A 26,336-nucleotide genomic window follows, 5' to 3' on the forward strand; every position below is an offset into this window, starting at 1 on the left:
AATACTCTGGGTTTAAAATGCATTAGAGATTTAGCCCTGACCAGTGTGGCTCAGTTGGCTGGGTGTTGTCCTGCAGAGCTCAAGGTCTCCGGTTCAATTCCTAGTCAGGGCACATATGAGAGGCAGCCCATTGATGTTTCTATCTCACATCAATGTTTCCCTTCCTCTATTTCTCCCTCCCTTTCCCTTTCTCTAAAAACAAATAAATAAAATCTTTAAAAATAAAATGAAATGTACTAGAGATTTAAATTCTGAAATAGTCCTGGTTCTCCTTTTTTTCCTTTCAAATTCTATGCCCAGAACTTCCTGTCTCAAATGAACATCCATTCACAATCTCAACGGTCAAATTTAACTTCTCTCCCCTCTCCAAGCCTTTACATTACTCTATTCTGCTACTTGCCATCCCCTCCCTTAACCTAGCTTTTGAGTCTCCAACTCAGTTTTAATCTCCATGAGAAGAAAACCATGCTTTTCCTCATTTGTATGCCTTTCCTCCAAGGAGAGCACCACCATGCTGAAAATAAAGTGTTATGGAGCAAGGTGGAGTAAGGAGAGCAACCTGGAAGCTACCTATGATGAAAGAGAATGAATGCTTTGGGTTATTTTTAGTTTTTAAAACTTTATTAGAAGGAATGATTTTGTCTGCCCAGCTGACCTTTTTCTTCTATATATCCTTCTACTCCTTTCTAACCCTACTGACCTCCTTTCACTTTTTCATTGTTCTTCCAAGTCTTCTTCAGTGCTGGGCTTCAGAACAGAGTGGCAACTGGGTCTTGGGAAGGAGAGTTGGGGAAAGTAGTAAGAGGCCACCTACCTAGAAAGCCAGGAATTAATAATGGGTACTCTCCCTCCCATCCCCAGGCTTCCCAGTTTCAGGTCCTCAAGTTCCTCATTTCTGGCTTGGACACCAGTCCAAACTAATTTATACCTCCTTAACAGACACTGTTATATTAACCAATAACCTCTTCAGGCACTTTCTACTTTATGAAAGTGTTTTCTCATTCATTTTTATTAATGTTCCATTATTATAAAATGCTAAATAATTGTGTTTCTAAAATTATAACCTCAGGGTGAACCTGGGAATAAATTCTAAAGAGAATTTGATTATTCTCCCAACTAATTTCTAAGAATTAAACAGAAAACTTGCCTCACAAATGAAACACTGCCTTATATCCACCTGTCTACTAAAGACACTCCTTATTCCTTTATCCCTTCTGTCTGAGACTTGCTCAGAAAATAAAAATCGCTAAGGGGTGGACTCATTCATCTAAACATTATTGAGTGCTGGACTAATTAGATGTGGAACTCTGTTTTAGTTAGCAAACCCACCAAACTGAAAGTGTAATAAATCTCAAACTTGCTAGGATGGACAGCACCAGAAACAACATTCGTCTGCCATGGCATCCACTGGTTGCTTTGAAGTTTTTGTCCTGGTTGGCTACACATTCTGACTCCCAGAACAATGGTGACTCACAGCACTTAGTCCAAAATTAGGCAAAAATTATTGAGAACTTTGGTACGAATGAGGGGTGAATAATAGTATTCTTTTATTTAATTAAGAAAAACAGCCATTGTTCCCCTTTGCTTCTAATATGTTCTTGGGCTAGTCTGAGATGGAAACTATTTATTCTTTCAATTGGACTTTTTTGCTGATTTTATAGTTACAAAGGAATAGTCATTCATTCTCAGATTGCAAAATTTTCACCTCGCACAAAAAACATTTTTAGCATTCTGAACTATCATTTCCTTTATATCCTTCATTAAGTACAGTTTAAATCCATTTTCTTGCTATTATTTCTTAGTGTTCAATTACTCTACAAAACGACTCTGCCCCTCTTTTCATTGTGAGATGTCAATGCTTTTTTACATTTACTGGTGCTGTGCACACAGGTTTTAACACTGTACTAGGTAAATTATGTGGAAGATCACTGCATTTATATGACTTAGGGCTTTGTGCCTTGAGTTTGGTCATAACTTAACATAAAACATACACAAAATCTCTCCAACACATTTAGGCTATGGACAACTATAAAGTCTGGTTAAGGCCACTATAATCACAGGAAAAACTCTAAACTTGAGGGTTTAGGTGCTATGATAGCTTGAAAATGAAGAGCTACCATTTATTAAATGCCTTTTGGCTGGCTGCAAGCTACAATACACTAAATCTTTCTGTGCTCTAGTCTTCAGATATATGAAATAGAAATTTTGATTTCTACTTATAAGTAACATAATTTCCATTTACAAATAATACCAACCCCTCAGTGTTTGTTCCATAAAACAAGTGAGGTAATTTGAAATGCAAGTGCTATACAAGTGTTTTTAATTTCTACCTATTCGCATCCTCTCCTTACACTTACTCCTGAGTCAGGGTTGCCCTTCTCTTCTAAGGCTGTGACTATGCTGCTCTGGCAATTTCTCCTTCACCTCGGCTTCAGGTCTCACCACTATTGGCTGCCTGTCTATTCACATGCAAACTTCTTAAACCTTCAGTGCTTTCATTCCTTCATCAGTAAAATGGGGATGGTGATAACAATAATGACACATACACCAGAAGGCTGATAAGAAGATTAATGAGACTGTATGCCTAAAATTAAAGGGGTCAGCCTAATCCCTAGCACACACTGAACACTAAGGAACTGTGGGCTGTTTGTGTTAGCTACCGATCTGGTCAGACCCACACAAAAAGGTGTCTCATTTGATTTTCATCAGAAGTTCCCCCATGCCCTACAGTCTTCAGGGAAGCAGTAAAGTGTGGGAACACTGCCTCTTTGAGTACCCTAGTGCTTCTCAAATTGTGCTCTAGAGAACAATAATCCCACCCCATGCTCCTCAGCAACAGGGATCCAGAGTCAGAAAAAGCACGAATATTTCCATATGAAAGACTCTGAGAAATCCTGTAGCAAAGAAAATGGCTCAATTTTGCACAATCCAACATTTCCCCAATTTATATTTGGGCATGCAACTCATCACAAGAAATACCTATTAGAAGTCTATAAAACTACTATTCTATGGAACCCACTTTAGGAATTGGCAATACGTTCTCTGGGTAAGCACCTCCCTTTTAAGGTTACTGAGAAGCTCTACACAATCCCTCGGGCTGTGCAGCAGTACAGAGCAGGGGGCTGCCAGCCCAGGCTTTACGAATCATCCTCAGTGATTTGGGTGAAGGCTCCCCTTCTTTTTATGCCACAACACTTTCCAAAAAAATGACTCCCACTGTGTGTTGGCTCCCTTACCATTAAGCAACACTAAGCTAGGGAGAAAGCCAGCTACAATCAGTCCAAAGGTGAGAGACACCTGCTCCTCACCTGTGCAGCAGCAGAGGGGGCCTGCAGCTTTGCCGACCTCCTGGTGAAAAGCAGTTTTTATTACGGCATTTTATAAAGAATGAAACCCTGACCGATATCACAGAAACAATTTGGTATTATCATCCAATTGCATAAAATAAGAATAAATGGATAGATTTAAACCTGCAAAGCTCAAAGGCACTTTATAAATATTCTCTCTTCATCATTATCTCCACTGTGATACAACACTGCATGCTGATTTGCAATAAAGGTTACATCTTATTTCAAAAACAACTAGGGTAACTGAGGATAAAAATAGAGTTCATATATAAAATAGGTCACAGTCCACAAAGGAGGCCCAGCCTGTTCCATGGGTAGAGAACTATCCTTTCCCTGTGTTAAGCACCAGGTAGTATTTAGTAACTGTCGCAGATGCCGTGCTAAACAAGGGTAAGCAAAAATGGCCCTGTTCTCTGGTTCTAAGCTGGTACTTTCTACATGAACAAAATTGATACAGAGGCCTCAGAAATGACTTACAAAAAAGAAAACCATGCCAATGCTTACAACATAAACATATGCTGGCACTTATGAGTAGTGAGATGAGTTTGGTCATTGAAATGGAAAAAGAAATTGCTTCTTCATCATTGAGGAAAATTTCTTTTAAAAATAAAGATTTTATGTACTCATTTTTAGAGAGCAGAGAAGGGAAGGAGAAGAGAGTGAGAGAAACATTGATGTATGAGAGATGTATTGATCAGTTACTTCTCACTCTGGGTCCAACCAGGGACCAGACCCACAACCCAGGCATGTGCCCTGACTGGGAATCAAACTGGAGACCTTTCACTTTGTGGGATGCTGCTCAACCTACCGAGCCAAGCCAGGCAGGACAAGGAAATTTTCTTGATAAAGATAAAATTCTGACCACTGGAAAAAAATGCGTAAGTGCTAAGCAGTTAGTACAAATCAGAGAAAATGGAGTTTCCCTGGTGGTTAGTAAGGTGTATAATACATAGTAAGCACTCAGTAAAGGCTTGTGGAAGAAATAAAAGTGGCATTCCTCACTCCGTGGCCTGATCCACACCAGTGATTTGAACTAAGGCAGTTCTGCACACTTTGGCAGCAAGGTTAACTTGAGTCCCTGGCACTCTGAGATGGAACGTCCAGTTAACTTTCCCACAAGAGGCAACGATGCACAGGGCAGGCACTGTAGGTGGCATTGTGAGTACAGTGCAAGAATTAAGATGCATATGGTCTATACAGAGCTTTATGGGCTACTTGTATGGAAACTGTCATCTGAGTACCAAACTATCTACTTAAAATAAATTTCTGGAATAAAATTTTCCCAAAGTTTGGAAATATCTATATAGTTTAACAGCTTACAAACTTATTTTAAAAACAAAAAGTATCTTCATACCCTACCACTAGACTACATAAAAAATAGCCCCCTACAGAAGTTTGCTTCCGAGGCCTCAAACCTCTATCAGTGGTTAAAAAATGCTTTTAATCACAGTGTACACAGTGTGTAAGAGCAGAATGTGAAAAAAGCCTTTTCTATAAAGGGCTAGTATCATACTCCTCTCAGCTGAAATAAACACCTTAGCAGATTCAGACAGCCTCTAATTCTTCAATCTCTCAGTACTAAAGTGAGCAGCAAAGTATATCTTACTAAACTAACTTCTATCAATAGAGTTAGAATACCATAATAAAACTTCAAGAAATGACTATAACTTCTTGCTGTACTAGAATTTAGTTATACAATATGTAATTCCAACAAGGGTCACTGAAGCATGGTAAAATGCTTATTTTACAAATAACATGCTATAAAATAGCATTTTTAACATGCTAGTACTAAATACAACCCATATAAACAAGGCCACTGTGATGAGAAGTTAGGATCAACAAAAGCAGTAGAAACCTGTATTTCTCTGCCCTAGGGTGAGTGTAGTGGCAACCGACACCAAAGAATCATAAATCTTACCGTAGCTTGTTAAACAAAACCAGGGCCCTGCCTTCTGAAGTCACCTGAGTGCCTTCTCATATACTTTCTTCCAGTACATGACCCTTCTTAGAGAGTGAGACTTCGGAGCGCACATTTGGAAATTTGCTGCTTGTTTCATCTTCCAAATCCCTTGTGACTGGGAACCATGCAAGTGCCTGAGCTGGTCCATCAGTTGAACCAAAGAAGCTTAAGTTTCAGTGCCCCATGATCTGACTCTGAGGATGGATTGCAGTAATACTTCATGCTCGGTGTGATGCAGCAAGCCATGTGCAGGTTGTAGCTATTAGAAAATTCAGAGCATGACTGCTCAAGGGCAGTCACCCAGCAAGGTCATAATATTCCAACATCCTTTCCAGGCATGGCACCTGCTCCCTATCATTCATCAGGAGTCTAAACAACACAACTTGCTTGGGAACTATCACAGATGGATGCTGGGAACAAGCCAGGAACCGCGTGAAGAATTCTAGCGTGTGTGCACTACACATGCAGAGAATCACACCCTTCAAAAGAAAACAAGTCTTGGTTTTGCTTACATTTTATATTCTGGTTTTAAAAAGTATTTATAATTATCAATAATCACATAAGCCATAACAGCACAGACCAGGCTATTTTCTATGCAGTCTTTATATTTCTAAGAACCACTAAATTCAGTATACTTTCTGTGTTCTAAGGGTACTAAAAAACACTAAATTTTTTCACAAAGAAAATATTTAAAATATCAGTGACTATAGTCAATTCTAAAATACTATTTCAAAACAATACCATCACTACTTTGCTTATAATGGAGAGTGTAGCTAGTTAACAGCCTCTAAAACATACCCCAGGGCACCACACTCAAGTGGAAAGTATGACAAAAACATAGGCTGGCCAGTTAAGCTGGTATTTAAATGCAGTGCTAAAAATGCATTTCACACCCAACTTCATCAATCACCAACCAATCTTACTTTGCATCTTGGCTACCAAAAGAAAATGAGATTTGTCTCCCTGAAGAAATATGTCACTGCTTTGCTTGAATTATTAAGCTTTACTATTACAGAGAGAAACAGTCAGCTGGGGGGGGGGGGGGGGGGGAGAAAAGAAAAAAAAAAGGCAAAAGAAATAAACTTAGACCCAGGTTGCCATCTACAGACTAACACCAGCACTACTCACTCACACAGCATTGTGTACAGGGACATCAGCAGACAACGGTAAAGAGAAGGGCAAAATGCACAACTACAAGCCGAATTATAAAACCATTAAGGGAGCCTATGAAAATTTTTAAAAGCCTCTTTTTTCTAATTCACTTGAGAACAATATATAGGTAAAGAATACTGGGTCAAAATTTTGCACATTTTAACATATGCTATGAAATAATCATATTCATCCTGTTCAAATTATAACACACTGAAATAAAACTGAATAGGCTACTTAATTCCATATTAGAAACATTTTAAGCAGTACAAACTATTTCATCTCTAAAATCAAATTCTTGCATTTTAATTCAATATTTGTATACATTGTGAAATGATTACCACAATAAACCTAGTTAAAATTTGTCCCCACACATAATTACAAAATTTTTTTCTTGTGATGAGAATTTTTAAGATCTACTCCCTCAGCAAATTTTAAATATGCAATACAATATTAAATTCTTGTGTTTTTTTCTCACTCTCCTGATTCACCACATCCCTTCCTTTTCACTTTGCTTCCAGTTATAATTGCTTTTACCTTTCCAAAGAATAAGAGACTCTTGAAACATGAATATCCAAAAGTACACACTTGGTTCTAATTGCTAAAATAATTGACATTAAAGCAAAAATAAACTGCAATAATAAATGAATATGAAGGTTGAATTAGGAATTAGAAAAGGAAGAGAAATATACCTTTGATATTATAACCTGGAAAATTTCTAAAGCCAAAGACTCCCTGGCGGGAGATCTGAAAATGAGAAATAGCTCAGTTTTCAAAAAGTATGGATTTAAGCTAATATCCTTAACTCATGAAATAATGTTTTAATCTAGTGAAGTGCATGATTTTTTTTCATTTTCTCTGGAAAAAAATTTTTGGAAGCCAAGATTAATTTCCTATGTAATATGTTCTCTTTATCAAGATAAATATCAAATGCTTCATCTAAACTGTTTCATGTGCTTCAGGATCAGTAGTATAAGCTTCTTACTGGAAAAAAATTTAGAAAAAATGGCAGTGTGAGAGATTCGCTTGGTCTCTCCCCTTGAAGTTTCAATCTTTTGAACAGCTATGATTCAACAAAGGATTCCCTGCTCAACACACAAAACACACCTCAGAGATCCACACACTGAAACATCTAAAGGCAGCAAGTGGAACAAACCAGGGGGGCGCGCAGGGAGAAAAGCTGAAATGAGCCACCCATGGATGCAGCCCTGCAGCTGGGAGCTCATGGCAGGGCTCAGCCTGGAGAGGGGAGGAATCGGGCTGCGGCTGGCACTCCCTACAGCCAGGAGGAGCAAGGAGATTTAGTGAGCATTCCTGCAGGAGTGGGCAGTATGAGCTGTGGCTGAGCCCACTGACCTGGGCAGAGGCAAAGCACAGAGGTATGGCCTTGGCTGTCTGATGGTCAGCATTCCGGACACAGAAGCAAAGCCATGAAGCCTGGCTGCTCCTTAACCTCCCAGAGCTCACCTCTCTTCACCCTTGGTGTCAGGTTGCAGATCATATTATCTGCAAACCCAAGAACTGGTACTACAGAATCACTCTGTGACTAATCCCAGGTTCAAGTGGAGGTGCAGTGGGGATACTACCGAGGTCCACTGGTCATCACTGCTGGGAGGGCAAAGTGACAAAAGAGGCAGCCGGGTTCGAACAGCTCACCCCACCCCACACATCACAGCTATGGGGGGCAGTACTAGGATTTCATGGATTTGGAGCCACACCATCTACCACATTTCCCTACAGGGTTGGTCCCCTGACACCAGGATGACCAATCACAGGAGAGGCGACCACCTTTCCAGGGAGTACAGGCCATCTTCCACCACCCTACAGAGATCTGAAAAACCAGAAAAGTATAAGAGAGCTAAAAAACAAAAACAACAACAAAAACACTTGTGATTAAGTGCCACCTACTGGAAAAAAAACAGAAAGATGACTTCTTATCAACCTACAAGATAAATGCTTCTCATATTAATACATATATGCCTAGATAGAAAATGAATACATCAAATAACATGAATAACCAAGGTAATGAGGCTGCTCAGAAAGAAAAATTTTGAATCTCCAAAAAATAAACTTAAAGACATGGGGAAAATGTAACTTAAATGATAGAGAATTCAAGGTTGCAGCTCTGGAAAAAACTCAATGAGCCCTGGCTGGTATGGCTCAGTGGACTGACTGCTGACCCCAAAGGATCACTGGTTGTTTCCCAGTCAGGGCACATGCCTGGGTTGCAGGCCAGGTCCCCAGAAGGGGGCACTTGAGAGGCAACCACACATTGATGTTTCTCTCCCTCTCTTTCTTCCACCCTTCCCCAATCTCTAAAAATAAATAAAATCTTTAAAAAAAAAAAACTCAACAAGATGAAAAAAAAAAAGCCCCACAGGCAGGAAATTTAATGAGCTCAGAGAACAAATCAATGAACAAAATAAGCATATTACCAACGAGACTAAAATTTTGAAAAAGAACCATACAGAAATTCTGGAGCTGAAGAACTAAGTAAAAGAGATCAGGAATGAACTAGCAAGCACAGAAAATTGAGCTGACCAGACGGAGTGAAGAATTAGTGATATCTAAGATAGAAACCCAGAAATGATGCAGAGGGCAGAAGAAAGACTAGAGTATAAACGAAATAAAAGAACTTTACGAGAACTATCTGCTTCCAGCAGAAAGACTAAAATAAGAGTACTAGGCATGCCAGAAGAAGAGAGGGCAAAAAGAACAGATAGTCTAGTCAAACAAATAGTTAATGAGACCTTTCAAACCCTATGAAAAGAACTAGATCCTCGAATCCAAGAAGAAAACAGAATACCTAATTATCTCAATCCAAAAAGACCTTCTCCAAGGCACATTGTATTAAAATTGTCAAAAATTAATGACAAAAAAAGAATTCTCAAGACAGCCAGGAAAAGAAAGTAATCCATAAAGGAAAGCCCATTAGGTCATCATCAAACTTCTCAGCAAAAACACTACAAGCTAGAATAGACTAGAACCAAATATTCAAACCAGTAAAAGACAAAAATTATCAGCCAAGAATAATATATCCAGCAAAAGTACGCTTTAGATATAAAGGAGAAATAAAAACTTTTCCAGATATACAGAGCTGAGGGAATTTATCACAAGAAGACCTCCATTGCAGGAAATACTCAAGAGGTTTTTCTATCTGAAACAAAGATCAAATGTCACAAAACTGTAAGTAAGATCACCAACAAACTCACAGCATAAACAGGGATAATTTGTGACAATATAAACATAAAAGGGGAGAGAGTAAAGGTCAAAATTTGCAGAGGACGGACATCAAATTCATTCAAAATAAAAAGGACTACAGTACACATGAAACTTTCTTTTTCATCAACCTAATGGTAACCACTCACAAACCCAAAACTGAGACACATAACTTCAAAAAGGAGGAAAAACATATGGAATGCCACCAAACAAAAACAACAGACAGAAACACAAAGGAAAAAAAACAATGAAGGCACACAGCTACCAGAAAACAAAAGATTAATTGGCTATAGAAAATCCTCATACATCAATAATCACCCTAAATGTAAATAAACTGAATTTACCAATAAAAAGGGATAGAGTAGCAGATTGGGTTTTTTAAAAATCCCAAAATCCAACAACATGCAGCCTTCAGGAGACATACCTAAGCTGCAAAGACAAACTCTACGTGAAAGGGTGGAAAATGATTCTCCAAGCAAACAGCATCCACAGAAAACAGGTGCAGCCATGCTTATGTATGACAAAACATTTCAAGATAGCAAGAAACAAAGATGAAAATTTTATAATGATAAAGACATAACACTGAAACATTGGGACAACTGTAATAACATAATCAATAAAATATAATTTAAAAAAGACATAACACTTCTCAATATATATGCACCCAATTGGGAAGTACCAAAATACATAAAGCAACTACTCACAGAACTAAAGGGAGAAACTGACAAAATTATAATCATAGTAGGGGACCTAAATATTTCACTGACAGTTTTAGATAGATCATCCAAACAGAAAATCTATTAAAAAAATATTGGGCCCTGGCTGGTATAGCTCAGTGGATTGAGTACTGGCCTGCAAATCAAAGGGTCACCCATTCGATTCCCAGTCAGGGCACATGCCTGGGTTGCAGACCAGGTCCCCAGTAGGGGGAACCTGAGAGGCAACCACACACTGATGTTTCTCTCCCGTACTCACTCCTTCCCTTTCCCCTCTCTAAAAATAAATAAATAAAATCTTTTTAAAAAAAGAAATATTGGTCTTAAATGACACAGTAGACTAAATGGACATAATTGACATTTACAGAGCATTTTATTTCATAACATCACAGTATATCTTCTTCTCCAGTGAACATGGAACATTTTCATGGACAGACCACATGCTGGGTCACAAAACTAGCCTCAAGAAATTTAATATGATTGAAATCACACCAAGCATATTCTCTGAGCACAGTGCTTTGAAACTAGATATCATCTGCAAAAAGGAAGTAAGGAAACCCACACATATGTAGAGCTTAAATCACATACCACTAAAAAATGACTGGATCAGAGAAGAAACAAAGGATGAGGTCAAAAGATATACACAAGCAAAGACTAATGAGTATGACAATATGATGTATGAAAACTGGGATGCAGTGAAAGCAGTAATAAGAGTGAAGTCTATATCATTACAGACCTATCTCAAGAAACAAGAGAAATCTCAAGTCAACAACCTAACATTACATCTTAAAGAACTAGAAAAAGGAGAACAAAAGCAACCCAAAATTAGTAGAAGAAAATAATAAAAATTAGAGCAAAACTGAATGAAATAGAGGACAAAAAGATGATATAAAATTAATATAACATAGAGTTGATTCTTTGAAGAGATTAATAAAATTGACAAACCCCTGGCTAGACTCACTAAGGAAAAAAAAGTACTCAAACAAAACCAGAGATGAAAGAGAAGTTACCACAGATATCCCAGATATACAGAAAATCATGCTACAATACTATGAAAGACAAATTCAATAACCTGGAAAAAATGGGTAAGTTCCTAGAAATATACAACCTTCCTAGTCTGAATCATGAAGAATTAGGAAATCTAAATAGACTGATCAACGGTGAGGAAATTAAAGCAACTATCAAAAACCTACCCCAAAAATAAAAGTCCAGGACCAGATGGCTTCACTAGTGAATTCCACCAAATATTCAAAGACAATATGATACCTGTCATTCTCAACCTCTTTAAAAAGACTGAATGAATACATTCAATTCTCAGATGAATACAGGTGCAAAAATCCTAAACAAAATACAAGCAAATCAAATACGGTACATTCAAAAAAATAATGCACTCTGATCAAGTGGGGTTCATTCTGGGGCACAGGGGTGGTTCAACATAAGCAAGTCGATTGATGTAATACAGCATATTAACAAAACCAAGGATAAAGTGCATTATCATCTTATAAACAGATAGAAAAAAGCATTTGAAAAGATACGACATCCATATATAATTTAAAAACACAATGAAATGGGTATGGATGGCAAGTACCTTAATAAAGGCTACATATTTTGATCCCTCAGCTAATATCATACTCAGTGGTGGAAAACTGAAGGCTTTTCCTCCAAAATCAGGAACAAAACAAGAATGTCCACTCTCATCACTCTTATTCAGCATAGTTCTGGAAGTCCTAGTTGGAGCAATTGAGCAAAAGAAAGAAATAAAAGGCATCCAAATTGGTAATGAAAAAATAAAAGTGTCACTTTTTGCAGATGACGTGATTCTATATAGAGAAAACATTAAAGATGCCACCAAAATCTATTAGAAACAATAAACAAACACAGTGAAACTTCAGGATACAAAAATCAATGTACAAAAATTCACTGCATTCCTATACACTAACAATGAAATTTCAGAAAAAGAAATTAAAAATGAACAATTTTTGCAACCAAAATAATAAACTAGCAAGGAATAAATGTAACAAAGGATGTAAACAATCTATATACTGAAAACTACAAAGCATTATTAAAATACATTGAAAAAGACACAATGAAATGGAAAGATATTTTATATTCATGGATTAGAAGAATCAACATACTTAAAATGGTCATATTACCCTAAGCCCCATACAGATTTAATGCAATCCCAGTCAAAACACCAACGTTATTTTTTAAACAAATAGAACCAAAAAGTTATGGCATTTTTATGGAAGCACAAAAGACCCCAAATAGCCAAAGTAATTCTGAGAAAAAAAGAACAAGCCAGAGGTATCACAGTACCTGACTTCAAATTATACTACAGACCAATGAAAATGGCATGATATTGGCAGAAAAAACAGACACACAGACTAATGAAACAGAATTGAGAGCTCAGAAATAAAATCACACATATATGGGAAATAATTTTTGAGGAGCCAAAACACTCAATGGAGAGAAAAAAAGTTTTTTCTATAAATAATGCTGGGAAAATTGAAAGCCGCATGCAAAAGAATGAAACTAGATTACATTTAGTCCCCATGAACAAAAATTAATTCAAAATGGATCAAAGATCTAAACATAAGATCTGAAACAGTAAATTACTGGGTTGGCCAAAAAGTCTGTTACATTTTTTCTGTGCGATGCCTCTAGTGGTGCTTAGCTGTCTTCAACTTCATTTGAAACAATTTTGTTACATTATATTGTGACACATGTCATATTGTATCCATTTTAAAAAGCTTATCTAAATTGGTGAATTTTGTGCAGTCCTTTTAATATTGAAATGGAAGAAGATATGGGACATTTTTGCTGTATTATGCTTTATTATTTCATGAAAGGTGAAAACACAACTGAACTGCAACAAAAGACTTGTGCAGTTTATGGAGAAAGTACTGTGACTGATCAAATGTGTCAGAAGTGGCTTGCGAAATATCTTGGTACCATTGACATTTTGGCCAAATAATTCTTTGCTGTGGGGCTGTCTTATACATTGGAAGATATTTATCAGCATCTCTGGCCTCTACCCACTAGAAGCCAATAGCAAGGGCCAACATACTCAAAATATCAAATCGATAAAGTTATGGGTGAACATGAAAAATATGTCTTTTATTTTATGGGGAAAAAAAACACACAGACTTTTTAGCCAACTCAACACATAAAAGAAGACACACATACTAAGATTTTATGAATTTTACTCCAAAGGCACAGGAATAAAAGGCAAAATTAAATGAGTGAGACAGGATCAAACTAAAAAAGCTTCTACATAGCACAAGCAATAGCCAACAAAACAAAGATACAACCAACTGATGAGAGATATTTGCAAAAAATAGCTCTGACTAGCGGTTAATATCCAAAATATATAAAGAACTCATACAACTCAACACCCAACAGTCAGGTTAAAATATGAGCAGAGGATACTTCTGCAGATACTTCTCCAAAGAAGACACACAAACGGCCAACAGATACATAAAAATATGCTCAACTTCACTACTTATTAAAAAAATAAAAATAAAAATAAAAACTACAATGTGATACTACTTCACACCTTTTAGAAAGGCTGTTATCAACAAAAATAATAACAAGTGTTGGAGAGGTTGTGGAGAAAAAGGAACCCTCATTCACTGCTGGGGGGATGTAGACTGGTATATTCACTATGAAAAACAGTATGGAGGTTCCTCAAAAATTAAGAATAGAGTTACCATATGGCCCAGCAATCCCTCTTCTAGGTATCTACCAAGAAAACTTGAACACTTGTTTGCAAAGGTATAGACACCACTATGTTCACTGAAGGGTTATTCGCAGTTGCCAAGACATGGAAACAACCAAAGTGTCTTTTGACAGATGACTGGATAGAGAAGATGTGGTACATATATACTATGGAATATTACTCAGCTATAAGAAAAAATGAAATACTGCCACTTGCAACAACATAGATGGGCCTTGAGAATATTATGCTGAGAAAAATAAGTCAGTCAGAAAAAGCTACGAATCATAAGATGTCGCTCATGTGTGGGATGTAAAACTGAAACAGACAGAGACAACACTATGGTTGTTCTCAGAGGGGTGGGAATAAAGGAATACTAAAGGGTGAAGGGAGCCAAACACATGTGATGGAAGACGGTTTGACTTTGGGTGGTGGGCACACAACACAATACACAGATCGTGCATCACAGAAATCTACACCTGAAACCTATGTAATCTTATTAACCATTGTCACCCCAGTATATTTAATAAAATATTCAGTCCCCTACACCTTCATGTGAAAGACATCAGCAGTTGTCCTATGTAACCATGAGATACAGCATTTATAAACCCATCATCTGCACTTTATAAAACTACATTAGAAAATATACATTTAAGATGGTCAATTACCTAAAACATCTGCAGAATTCTCTAACAGAAAAAAAATAGCTGAGGGGTTCTAGCCTTTCTTAGCACTTTTAACATATGACTTGCTTCAATTTTCAACATATTTTTGTTATTTTCATCCCCCAAAATACAATTTTTGTTGAAAACTGAATTTCTACAAAAGCAAACATACTGATAATTCAACTTTTGAATAAAGGTTACTTTATTGTGAAAGAGGGAAATACTGATACAGTCTCTTGTGTTCCCAAGTTTCTACATCTGACAAGATGATGGTTTTCTTTCTTCTGAGAGACAACCACTAAATCTAAAGACCTTTAAAAATATATGAGAAATAGAAGTTAGGATTTTCTAAAACTAATAAAAGCCTAATAGAAGATAAGGAAATTTTTACTTTTTTTTAAAAAGCCTTTAATAAAAACTAATTCATGAAAAATTAAAATGGGTCCTGTTTCTCCGTCAGTTTCAAAGTACTACAGATACTTCTCTATTTTGTAACTTTATTCATTCCTCAACACTTATTGTCATATCTGTCAGATCTCTGCAAGTTGTTGGGGATTAAAAAAAAACTAATAAGACAAAGCTCACGGCCTTGGGAACTTCAAACTCTAGTATGTATTGATTAAACTAAACACTTTAATGCTCAAGGCATGGCATGTTCTTACAGGCTGGCTTTTCCTCGTTTGGTGTCTGCCATACAGCAAGCATTCAATAAACATCTGTTCACTGGATTTCACCCTGGCCTCCCTGTTTCCTGGTCACTGAAAAGGATTTCACTTGAAAATAAACTCTACAGATAAATCTTAATGTGAACCCACATTTTTCAGTTGGCTAATGGGACCCGAAAATGGGACTTGCACAGGGTCAATAGCAGAAGGAGGACAAGAATCTAGACCTCTCAACTTCCAGCTAATCTCCATCATGTCAGTCTTTGAAGATTTAAAACTCCCTCTATTCTTTTGTTCTCTGTGTAATTAGCTCATTCATTTAGCCTGTTCTTTTAACTTAGTGTCAACACATTTTTCTTCCATCTCTTCACTCATGCGTGCAGCATCCTCTAAACCCGCACATGAATTCATGCTGTCTCTCCAGGTGTGAAACCCACCTTACCTGTAATTCTAATGTGAATCTTCATGTAGAGTCTGAAATGAGCCGGAGCCCTGAGGCAAGAAAATGGAGCTCTGTCCATCAATCTGAAACCTCATCCCATCCACCCTCTTCCTAGGTGCCCCAGGATGTCCTTCTGCGTGATGTGTGAGCGGGTCCCAGGAGAAGGAGGAGCAGTGACTGCACTGGGCTGCCCAGCCAGTCCTCCAGGCCTGGAGCATCACTCCTCTGCCATGTGCTCGCCTCACCAAGAACTCACGTGGAATAAAACCCAAAAGAGCCTGTCTTCACAAAAAACTAATGGGAAAATTCACAATCCTGATGGCATATGTATGTCCTTAGCTCATCACACATTTCGCCTGAAATCCACTAATACAATTCTTTAAAAACTATTTTAGACCAGCTTTCACCTGGTAATGCAAGATATATAACTAATTTTGGTACATATTGTTTACTGGTAAAGTTGTGTGTGTGTGTGTGTGTGTGTAGAATTCTCTTGGGTATCAGCAAAACTAGTTAAAACATTTTTTTGGAAAATTATCTGTGACTAAAAGGTAATTTATAATCAATATACATAAGGGCTGTAGACACACAAATAAGAGACCAATTGATGCAGACCCTGGCTGGTGGAGTCCGCCACATTGTGGATGAAGCATGAGAAATTCACAAGGACTGCCGAGCATGGACAAAAAGGGACACCATGGCCCTTGCTGTGACCAGCCTCTATTTCTTTTCTGGGCACATTACCTGATGGTCCTCATTTACTATGCACAGGTTCCCTTTAGGTGATTACCTTTTATAGAAAACAAAGGAGCAGATGCTGCTAAGCACATCACTGAAGAAGGATATTTGCAAATGCAAAGGGCAAAGTGGTTGAACCAGTTACACTCCATACTAGGGAGTTTTAGCGTGGATTTTAGGAAGTTACAGTAACCACTTCCTGTCCCAATTTGGGGTGAGGGAGTTTTAGCAAAAGCAAGTCTCATAGCAGTCTAGGTACAGTGCAGACCTGATTTCTCACGGGAGAACCTACCCGTGGGCGTGGGTCCTGTGCATCTCCAGGTGGGAGCAGGGCCCACGCCATGCAGAATGCTCTCCTACAACCAATGTCAGTAGCAGCTGGTAAAAATGTTAATTATGTAATTTCAGTAGGAGCACACAATGGTAAAATTTACCTTGTTTTATGAGACCACCACTAAAAACATTTTACCTCAAAATATGTGTCTTTGTAGCACAACCTCTAATTATAAATAGAAATTAATCATGAAAAACAGCACCTCTCATACACACATAGTCTTATGTGCAAACTGTCATGTATGATAATTAGGAGTGTCTTTTGTGTGCCCAGGGGGAAAAATGGACCTACTAAGCATTAAAATTGTATCCCAGCCTTAAGAGACTAATAAGTAATAACAACAATATAATCATAAAAACAAACTTACCACTATTTGGAATTGTTTGTGCTGAATTCTTTAACTTCAGATTTTGTTTCCCTTTTGTGGGTCTTTCTAGATTCACATCCTCTTTTTTCCCTTTCCTCTTTGGGGGCTGAGGAGATGAGTTGTCACTGGATCCTACAGTTGACTTAGACTGGCGATCATTTCCCTGAGTGGCAGAAGAGTAGACCCTTATTATCGGCTAATTGAACTCCCAAAGTGATTTCTAATCAAACACAAGTCATTACCTAGGCATTCGACAAAGAGGGCAGGGGCCAAAGGTGGGTGTATTGTGCTGATTCTGCTTCTGTTCATTTTAATACCTATGATTAACTCTTCCTAGTGGCAGAGGAAGGGGAGGAGGAAAAGGAGGAAGAGGAAGGAGGAAGAGGGAGGAGGAGGGAGGAGGAGGAAGAAGGAGGAGGAGGAGGAGGAGGAAGGAGGAGGGAGGAGAAGGAAAGAGGAGGAGGGGAAGAAAAATTGTTGAGTAGTTAATATTACCAGGTATTCTATAAAATTATGTCACTAAACCTTCATATTCCTGTGAGACAGGTATATTATCATCCCATTGTGAGGAAAAAAGAAGGCTTAGAAATTAAGCCTTGTCCAAAGTCACACAACCTGCATAAGCAGAGTAGGTCCTCTGCCTTATTCTCTCCCTCCCTCCTGTGCTTTCTGAAAAATCAGCACCTATATTGCATGAGGAATAGTGCAGCTTTCAGTTCAATTAGTTAATCTAGAAATACCTTCCTAACTAGTTACCACTGTGAATGAATAGGTAGCATCATTTGAATGGACATGCACTGTGCTTGTAAATCTCCAATAATTACTCATCTGTGGGTGATTGCAATGGTCTCTGTGAATTACATCCAGAGCCACAAAGATCCTAGCAGATCAAGACCACAAGTCCACATTCCTGCAAGGCAGCCATCGATGATCACACCTTTGGTGGCTGCCTCTTGTCCCCACATGCCACTCAAAATAAAGACTTTGCATCTGCAAAGTGGGCTCCTCAGCAGGAAGGTGAGGTTAGCCTTCAGTGGCTTCTTCACTGGCCCAAGTATGGCTACTGAGGAGCCACGTAATGGCCACTACAGTGGTGGCTACTGTAAGTGCTAAAGAACAGCTGTGCCGACTTCAGCTACTGCTTGGCCATTGCTACAGACACTCCCTCTGAATAAGAGAGCCTTGGCTCTCAGATGCTCAGGTGCTATACATACCAGTGTAATGTGTGAAGCTATGGGTAATGAAAAAAATACAAGTTTTAGAAACTGGCTCAGAGCCACTGCTCTGCCACTAACCACCTATAGGAACTTGGGCTAACTCCTACCTTGTTTGAGCCTGTCTCCTCACTGGTTAAGTGGTGCTAATATACCTGCCTCTACATCTATAATGAGAATGAAATGGTAATGTTTATAAAGTAACTAAGAGAATGCCTGATGTATAGTATTTATTTAATGAGTATCAGAGTGCTTTCTCTAAGAGCAAAGAGATATCTATTTCTTAAAATCATATCAAACACACCATATTGAGTGTAATCTTTATGCAACATTTGTACTATACTAGTATCTGAAAATAAATGTAGTAATATTAAATAAACAAATCTGCCTAGAAACCTATCATAACTGCCTACTTTAAACATTTATATATTCAGTCATTCAGAAGCACATTGTTTTAGCTATCACCCAATTAAGAATAGCAAAATTCACAGCCGTATAAATGAAGTTATTCATGCTATTTTGTCATAGTCTACAAAAAATGAATTATGCATAGATTTATTAACAGAATGAAAACATGTCCAACTCTGTAACACTTTTTGCATAATTTAATTTTCTATTCCAGCTGCAATTTAAATATACAGTTCTCATTTATTTATTGCATTAACTGCTACCATAGTTGGGTTTTCTCTTTCCTTTCCTTCACTGACTCTTTCTTACAAAGCCATAAACTGCCTGGCAAAAGAAATAGATAATATGATTATTGTGGAGACTCAAAAACTATCAGCCAGCTCTTAGATTCCAGTCTATTTTCAACCAAGTCTATTCATCCCAAGATTTTAAGACTTTAAAAGCCTTGAATGAAAGGAGTAACCATTCCATCAAGACTATTGGAATGTTCAGAGATGCTGTGGAACTTTTAAGGACTAGAATGGAACCTCATGAATGAGAAACTTTGGATCTTGGCACCATAGCTTTTACAGCTCTCTGGGGAAAGTCTTAATCACAAAGGGGCATAACAAGGGAGAAGTGCGAGCCCCGCTCTGGAATGGAATGCCCAGGGATTTATACAATTTTAAAAACTCTCTTGTTGAATACTCAGGAAGTTCTGATTTACTGCATTTATGGTAGTGGCACTCCAAAGGGTGATTGTGGAGCATCAAGAAAGACTATTTGATCCAAGTAACTGCATACAGCGTGGCCTTAGTAACTGTTACTCATGCATTCAACTTCTGATTGAGGACTAATCACCAGGCACTTTGTAAGAACTAAAACTGAGAGCAAGAGAAGAACTGTTTTCTAATCAGAAGACTAGAAATAATTTAAATGCCTATCCTTTTTTAAAAAATGTTGATTCATCAAAATGTTACTATAAAACAAATATATAGAAATTATATACAAATATAGAAATTATACACTTACATATTTATGTATGTATATGTATATATACATGTATATGTATATATGTATGTGTGTATGTATATATATGTGTGTGTGTGTATATAGAGAGAGAGGGGGAGAGAGAGAAAGACAAAGGAATGAAGAGGGAGATATTCCTTTCTTTTTTGCAGACTTCCACGTGTTACTAATAACTTGGAAACACAGACAGTCATTGCTACTTGGGACCACAATGAATAAGGGGGTTTATCATCTCATATAGCTATGCCAGCTGATAAAACAATATTATTGAGTACCCCTTACATGCTAAACACCCACTAATACAAATATTTACCAAATTTATGTGCTAAATACCCATTAACAAAAATATTTAACAAACTTCTAGGCAGTTTTTATTATCTCACTTTACAGATGAAGGAATTTACTTTACCAAGATGACCCAGGTCTGATTTTTCTGCTGCACTGGAGCTTCCTGCCGCCATGGCACTAGAAAAAGCTATTACATAGTCTGGTGCCCTACAAAAAGCCATTGGGAAGCGACAAAGTACAGCTTTATCTTGAAGTGGAAGGAACCAAGAAGGAGCCAAATCTTGCAGCATGCGCTGTGCAAGAACTAGACCCCAGTGATACTTAAGCCATTCTGCTGCTGTCTGCCTCACACACATCTCAGCTTGTCTGAATGGAGCAGCTAACCTCTAGCTCAAACAAACAACTGAAAAGAGCCCTTCAATCAGCCCCTCACCCTACTGAAATTGGGATTTTTAAATAGTTCCTAAGACAATTTCCAAAAAGATCCAGTCAACTCAGGCTCCTTTCATTACTACAGACCCCATTTCTCCCCCCCATGACAACAGGCCACATGACATCAAGTGTAAAATAATTCTGTGAGGTTTTGCCCACTGGAGCAGCACTCACCAGGTGTGTCTGTGGGGCGCCCTGGAAGAGGGAGCTGAAGAGCAGGAACTAGACGTGACTCAGGCTGCTGTCTCTCTCTCTCACTTGCGTGTGTCCGGAGAGCGAGCGTGAGAAGCCCTTTCATGCACAATGGATTCAGTTTCTCCACCAGGTAAGTGGAGACTAAGGGGCATGTACAATTTTTCTTGCTTCACCGTGACTTTGTGGTATGTGGATAATCATGTGGGTTTTTCTTTTTACCAAAACCTTAACAATTATAATATTTGAATCGGTAAATTACTGATCACAAGATATATTGGCCACATGGTAATAAGAACAAAAGACAATGTGATTTAGTCTTTAGCTTTAACTTTCAAATAGTTCTCTGATTTTGCAGCTTTCCCACTAGAGGGTTCTTTGATTCTACATGAGGTGACCTCACAGCTAGAGAATGGGTTTATTTCACTGACGGGTTTATTTTTCAAACTATAAAATGTAAGACAATTCACTTCTATTTTCCTTTAGTTTTCAAGGTTAGAATCACAACTTAAAAATATTCAGAGTTTGCTCATTTCTGTGACTTTCCCAGCACTTGGAACTTGTATCGGCGTGGCTTCTAGTCTCATCCTTTACACAAGACATTCCCTGGCTGATCTGAAAGGGTCCGCCTGACACCAAGGACCATTCACTCCCCACATTTCCCACCACAAGGGTGGGTGCTGACCAATCGAGGTGCACCAGCAGGGTGACCCACGGTTCAATTCACTCATGCCCCCAACTCAATACCAAGCAGTGAATGATCCTAAAAACACATAACAATCTCCAGGGAACCAATGAATTAAAGGAAAGGAGTAAATTAACCCTCCTGATAAAAACTGAGTTTCTGATTTTGGAATTATGATCTAAGATGCTCTCTCTGTGCGGCTCACAGCCAGTTGTACACAAGTCCACTAAACAGGTTCTGAGGACCTACTGTGTGCCACATGGGTTACTGCTCTCTGCTCAGATATGACCTCCTAACAGAGGCCTGCCCTGCCCACCCAGACGATCTGGCACGCTGTCTCACTTTCACTTCCCACATCTTGACACATTTTCATCAGGCTTCTCACGAATACCAAATATATTGTGTATTTGTTTGTCTTTCTCCTCCTCCAGAATGTAAGCTCTGCATATTTAGTGTTTTCTCAGAAATCTATGCCTCCCCCTCCTGGCCAAACACTAAGACAGTGCCCAGAACATAATCCGTACTCAGTAAACAATTACGATGAATGAGTCGACCAATCACAACAGACCATTACAATACACTCAGAGAACTATCACGGGCACCCCTCTCCCCTGCTGCCTGCCACCTGTCCAAGTCCGCTGCATCACATGCCTGGCCTCCAACTGTCTCCCAGTCTCCTGCTCCTGTTCTTGCCCCAACTCACTCCTCTGTAGACACCACAGCCAGAATGGTCTTTTCAAAGCGTAAATCAAATGGTATCACTGCCTTCTTCTAACCCTCAAATGGTGTGCCCTCAAGGAATAAAACCCAAACTCCTCACATGGCCTCAGCATCGGGCACTGCCAGTTCGATTTCATTTCAGAACACCCTGGCCTTCTTCCCGCCCTCTTCACATGCGAAGCTCTTTACCAAGGGACATTGTGACTTTTTCCTCTGCCGTGGAGGCTCCTTTCTTCCCTGCCCCAATCTTATATGACTGGCTCCATCATGAAAATCTAGGTCTCACAAAATTTTATATCAGTAGGTGCCCTGCCACATTTTATTTTACACACTGTACTTACACCATCTGAATTTATATATGAGGTTGGTCCAGAAAAAGTCCAGCCATTGGTAATATAATAAGAACAGTTTGCACAACATCAATGTAACCTGGCAGCCAAGAAGCGAGTGGACTGGAATGCACGAATAATGACATGCACGTGCATAAATAATGACAATTTCAGTGTGCTAGTCAGTGGGGGTGGTAGACGCTGTTGAAAGAGCATGTGTATTGTGTGGTCATTGTATTCAAGATTACTGAGCAAGTAGAGCAATGAATCTGCATCAAATTTTGCATTAAGCTTGAATATTCCTTCATGGAAACTATGCAGATGATTCAGAAATCCAAAGCTACAGGCAAATGGTGATTGGCAGCTTCATCATGACTATGTGCCCACTCATATATCACATCTCCTGAAAAGTAGAGTTTTTTGGCAAAACATCAAATTATGCAGGTGACTCAGCTCCCCACAATCTAGATTTGGCATCCTGCAACTTCCAGCTTTTCACAAAACTAAAATCATCTTTGAAAGGGAAGAGATTTCAGACTGTCGATGAGATTCATGAAAATATGATGGGGCAGCTGATGGCGACTGAGAGAACTGTGTGAGGTCCCAAGGTGCCTACTTTGAAGGGGACTAAGGTGTCATTGTCCTATGTACAATGTTTCTTGTATCTTCTTCAATAAATATCTGTTTTTTATATTATATTGCTGGATACCTTCTGGACAGACCTTGTATTTGTTTGGAGGCTGACAGTCTGTCTACTCCATTCTTCCACCCTCTCCTCTGCCTGCCCCTCATAGGCACTTGAATGAAAGTTCTCTCAGGTTGGAAATCCTGTCTACATGTAAGGTGGGTAGAGTGGTTCCTGGCACTTAGTAAGTGCTCAATAAATACACCTTGAGTGGATGACTGAATGAGCAGATGAATGAATGAGCAGATGAATGGATGGGCAAATATTCAGCATGTTTTGGGAGCATTGTGGAAAGAGGAACAAACTGCTATCATTTTATTTTTCTAAGCCAGAGCATAGAAATATAATTCTGAGTCTTTGCTTTCTGTGAGATGGAAACAGTCTGTCAAAATAGTCTGTCACTTACTTGAAGAGGCCTTTCCTGACACTCCTATCTAAGTTAGTTCTCCCTGGATTGCCCCTTATGGCTCTGTACTATTCATTCATTTTCAGCACACTTAGTGATTATACATGAATTTGTGGAATTGTTTAACCTTTGTCTCCCCCACAGACCATAAACTAAGAGAAAGCAACATATCTCTTTGCTTATCACTATCTCCCTAGGGCTTAGTTCTAGGCCAGATACATGGAAAACTCGATCAATCATTATTAGATGATCCATTATTCAGAACACAGATTATAAATTGCATGTGAGTGCCTCCTGCACATAAATTTAAGCAGGAAATACATTATACATCTTTAATAAAAATATTTAGACATTCCAAATTACAGAATAGTAAGCACATAATTCTAAAGTTCATTAATTTTGAATACAAAGAGTCAAGTCACAATCTTGATTCTAACATCAACTTTCCCTTTGACCTAGGGTCACTTATCAACCTCAAATTCCTGTTTAATCATCACTCTTCCAGCTGCACTATGAGAACTAGTGGGCCCATGTTTGCCTGGTACACAGAAGAGATGGAACTCCAAAGTCCTGAAGAAGAACTAAAGGACAACATTTCCAAACCCTAAACTCATGGGTTATTTAGCTTTACAGTGACTAACATACTTTTCGGCTACTAGAATAGCCACTTTCTTCTTTCTCTATACTCGTGATATTAATTGCTTCATACCTGGGTCCTCTGTGGCCCTTGCTGCACTCTCTCTCTAAGCTCCATGTACCCATCCTCTCACTCAACAGCATGACAAGGCCTGCTCCCTGCCAGGCTGTGCTGAGTGCTAGAAAGGAACAGTACAATGACATGTGTCTGCTCTTGAGCTATGACCATTATGTGGATGAACTTGCAAATCTACGTCTAATGCCTGTATGGTGTCTAACATCTAATGTCTATATGTCGGGCCTCAAACTCCACCATTTATAATTGCTCTCTACTAGACTTCATGACGATTCCAATTTACACATTGGAAATTAAGCAGGTTATTATTTCCTCCGACTGTCTCCTTCTTGGCCATAGTCCTGCCATTTTCTCAGGTATCTAAGCTCAAAGACTTGCAGTTACCTTTGGCTCCAACCTCTCCAAAAACCCCGTGTATCCAATTACCAAGCAATTCTTTCACTTCTTCACGAGCAGGAATCACCTCCCACTTCCTCTACCATCTACCCAGTCTAGACTCTCAACACTTTCTACCAAGACTATGGCTTGTAATTGCCATATAATTGGTGTCTCATCTATGGCCTTTCACCATGTTAGGTCTTCCTCTGTATAAAAGATCTGACCTTCCTACAATGGGCGTGGATTCATATTCTAACCTCTCGGAAGCCCCCATGAGCTGCCCTGTACTCAAAAATAAAGACTAGACTCATCATTCGGACATTCCAAGTCATCTAAAACTGCCATCACCTACCATTTCTGGCACGTCAGCTTCCACACACCACGACGGACCTTCTGTTCCAGTCAGTCTGAGAAACTCACTGTTTCCTGGGTCAGAAGCGCAAGCTTCCTCCTCCAGGCCAGCCACCCGGACGCAGTCCCTCCCCTCCCACGGGCTCAACATGGGCCTTTGGATGTGCCACTCTTACTGTCTGTGCTTCCTTTTCTCATTTTTAAATGCAATAATAATAGTACCTGCCTCGTGGGGTGAGGATTAAGTGAATCACATCTGTAAAGACACTGTCATAGTGTTCACTAAATATCCACCAGCATTATTGCTTGTCCAAGTGCTCATCACCTTCCCTCACACCACCCCTTTTATCTGAAACCCATCTGCCCTCATTGACCTTTGCCTGAATCTTAAATGGTCCTCAAAGGCATAGTTCAAATTCAACTTCCTCCATGTACTTTGACCAATGTAGATTCATTCCTTCTCTCTCTCATGTTTACCAATCTCACCACAGATAAGCAGTTTAGCTTGTTAGTTACATTTTCAAGCCATCTTCCTTATTTCAATGAGATTATAAATTTCTGAAGCCAAGTGCTTTGTCACAAGTAGGATGAGTCTCAGAGAATGAGTGGGTAATAAGTCTATTGTCTGTTATGCTGAATTCAGTACTTCTTCCTCACACAAAATTATTTTTTTCCAGGACTTCCACATGATATAACCAAAAGGATGGAAGAGATATCTAAATCATCACTAAGAGACAGAATTTATCACTTATTTCACAAAACACCATTATAAGAACTTTGCTCAGTTAATTCAGAGAGGAAAAATGTCAAATCAATCCTGATAACTACTTATCTGGAATTTCAAAAAATCATTTCTCAAGCTGGGTAGAAAGAGAAGCCACAGCAAGAGAAGAACCTGTCACAGGAATATGGCAGCATGACATAAAACTCATCTCCATGAGGGAGTGCGGAGAGAAAACACAAAGTTAATAAATTACCTATAAAATACTTGTCGCAGTTCCCACATAAATGGGTATTTAATAGATGTTTGCTAAATTAACAAATAAATGAATGGATGATAAATAAAAAGATTATGAAGGGAAATAAATATTTGAAATGTTTTCATTCTTTTAAAGAACTGTATTTGAGAACTACCATTTTCTTACAAAAACTTCTTTTTGAGTGTTTGTCAGAGTCAGGAAACAGGACTGATGGATCACGAACGTGAACTG

General features: G+C 38.6%; 1 protein-coding gene across 3 annotated transcripts in view; it reads right to left on the minus strand.

Moving 5' to 3' along the window:
* Positions 1–26,336, minus strand: part of DCDC2 (doublecortin domain containing 2) — a 175,908-nt gene that overhangs the window by 71,478 nt on the left and 78,094 nt on the right. For all 3 annotated transcript variants that reach the window (XM_037136084.2, XM_053668276.1, XM_053668274.1), the window contains exon 8: positions 17,318–17,480. In XM_037136084.2, the coding sequence (XP_036991979.2) occupies positions 17,318–17,480 (163 nt within the window). The remainder of the gene's footprint in view (positions 1–17,317; positions 17,481–26,336) is intronic.

Source organism: Artibeus jamaicensis, unplaced genomic scaffold, assembly GCF_021234435.1.
Source record: "Artibeus jamaicensis isolate MK-2021 breed Jamaican fruit bat unplaced genomic scaffold, CSHL_Jam_final contig_482, whole genome shotgun sequence".
NCBI lineage: Eukaryota > Metazoa > Chordata > Mammalia > Chiroptera > Phyllostomidae > Artibeus > Artibeus jamaicensis.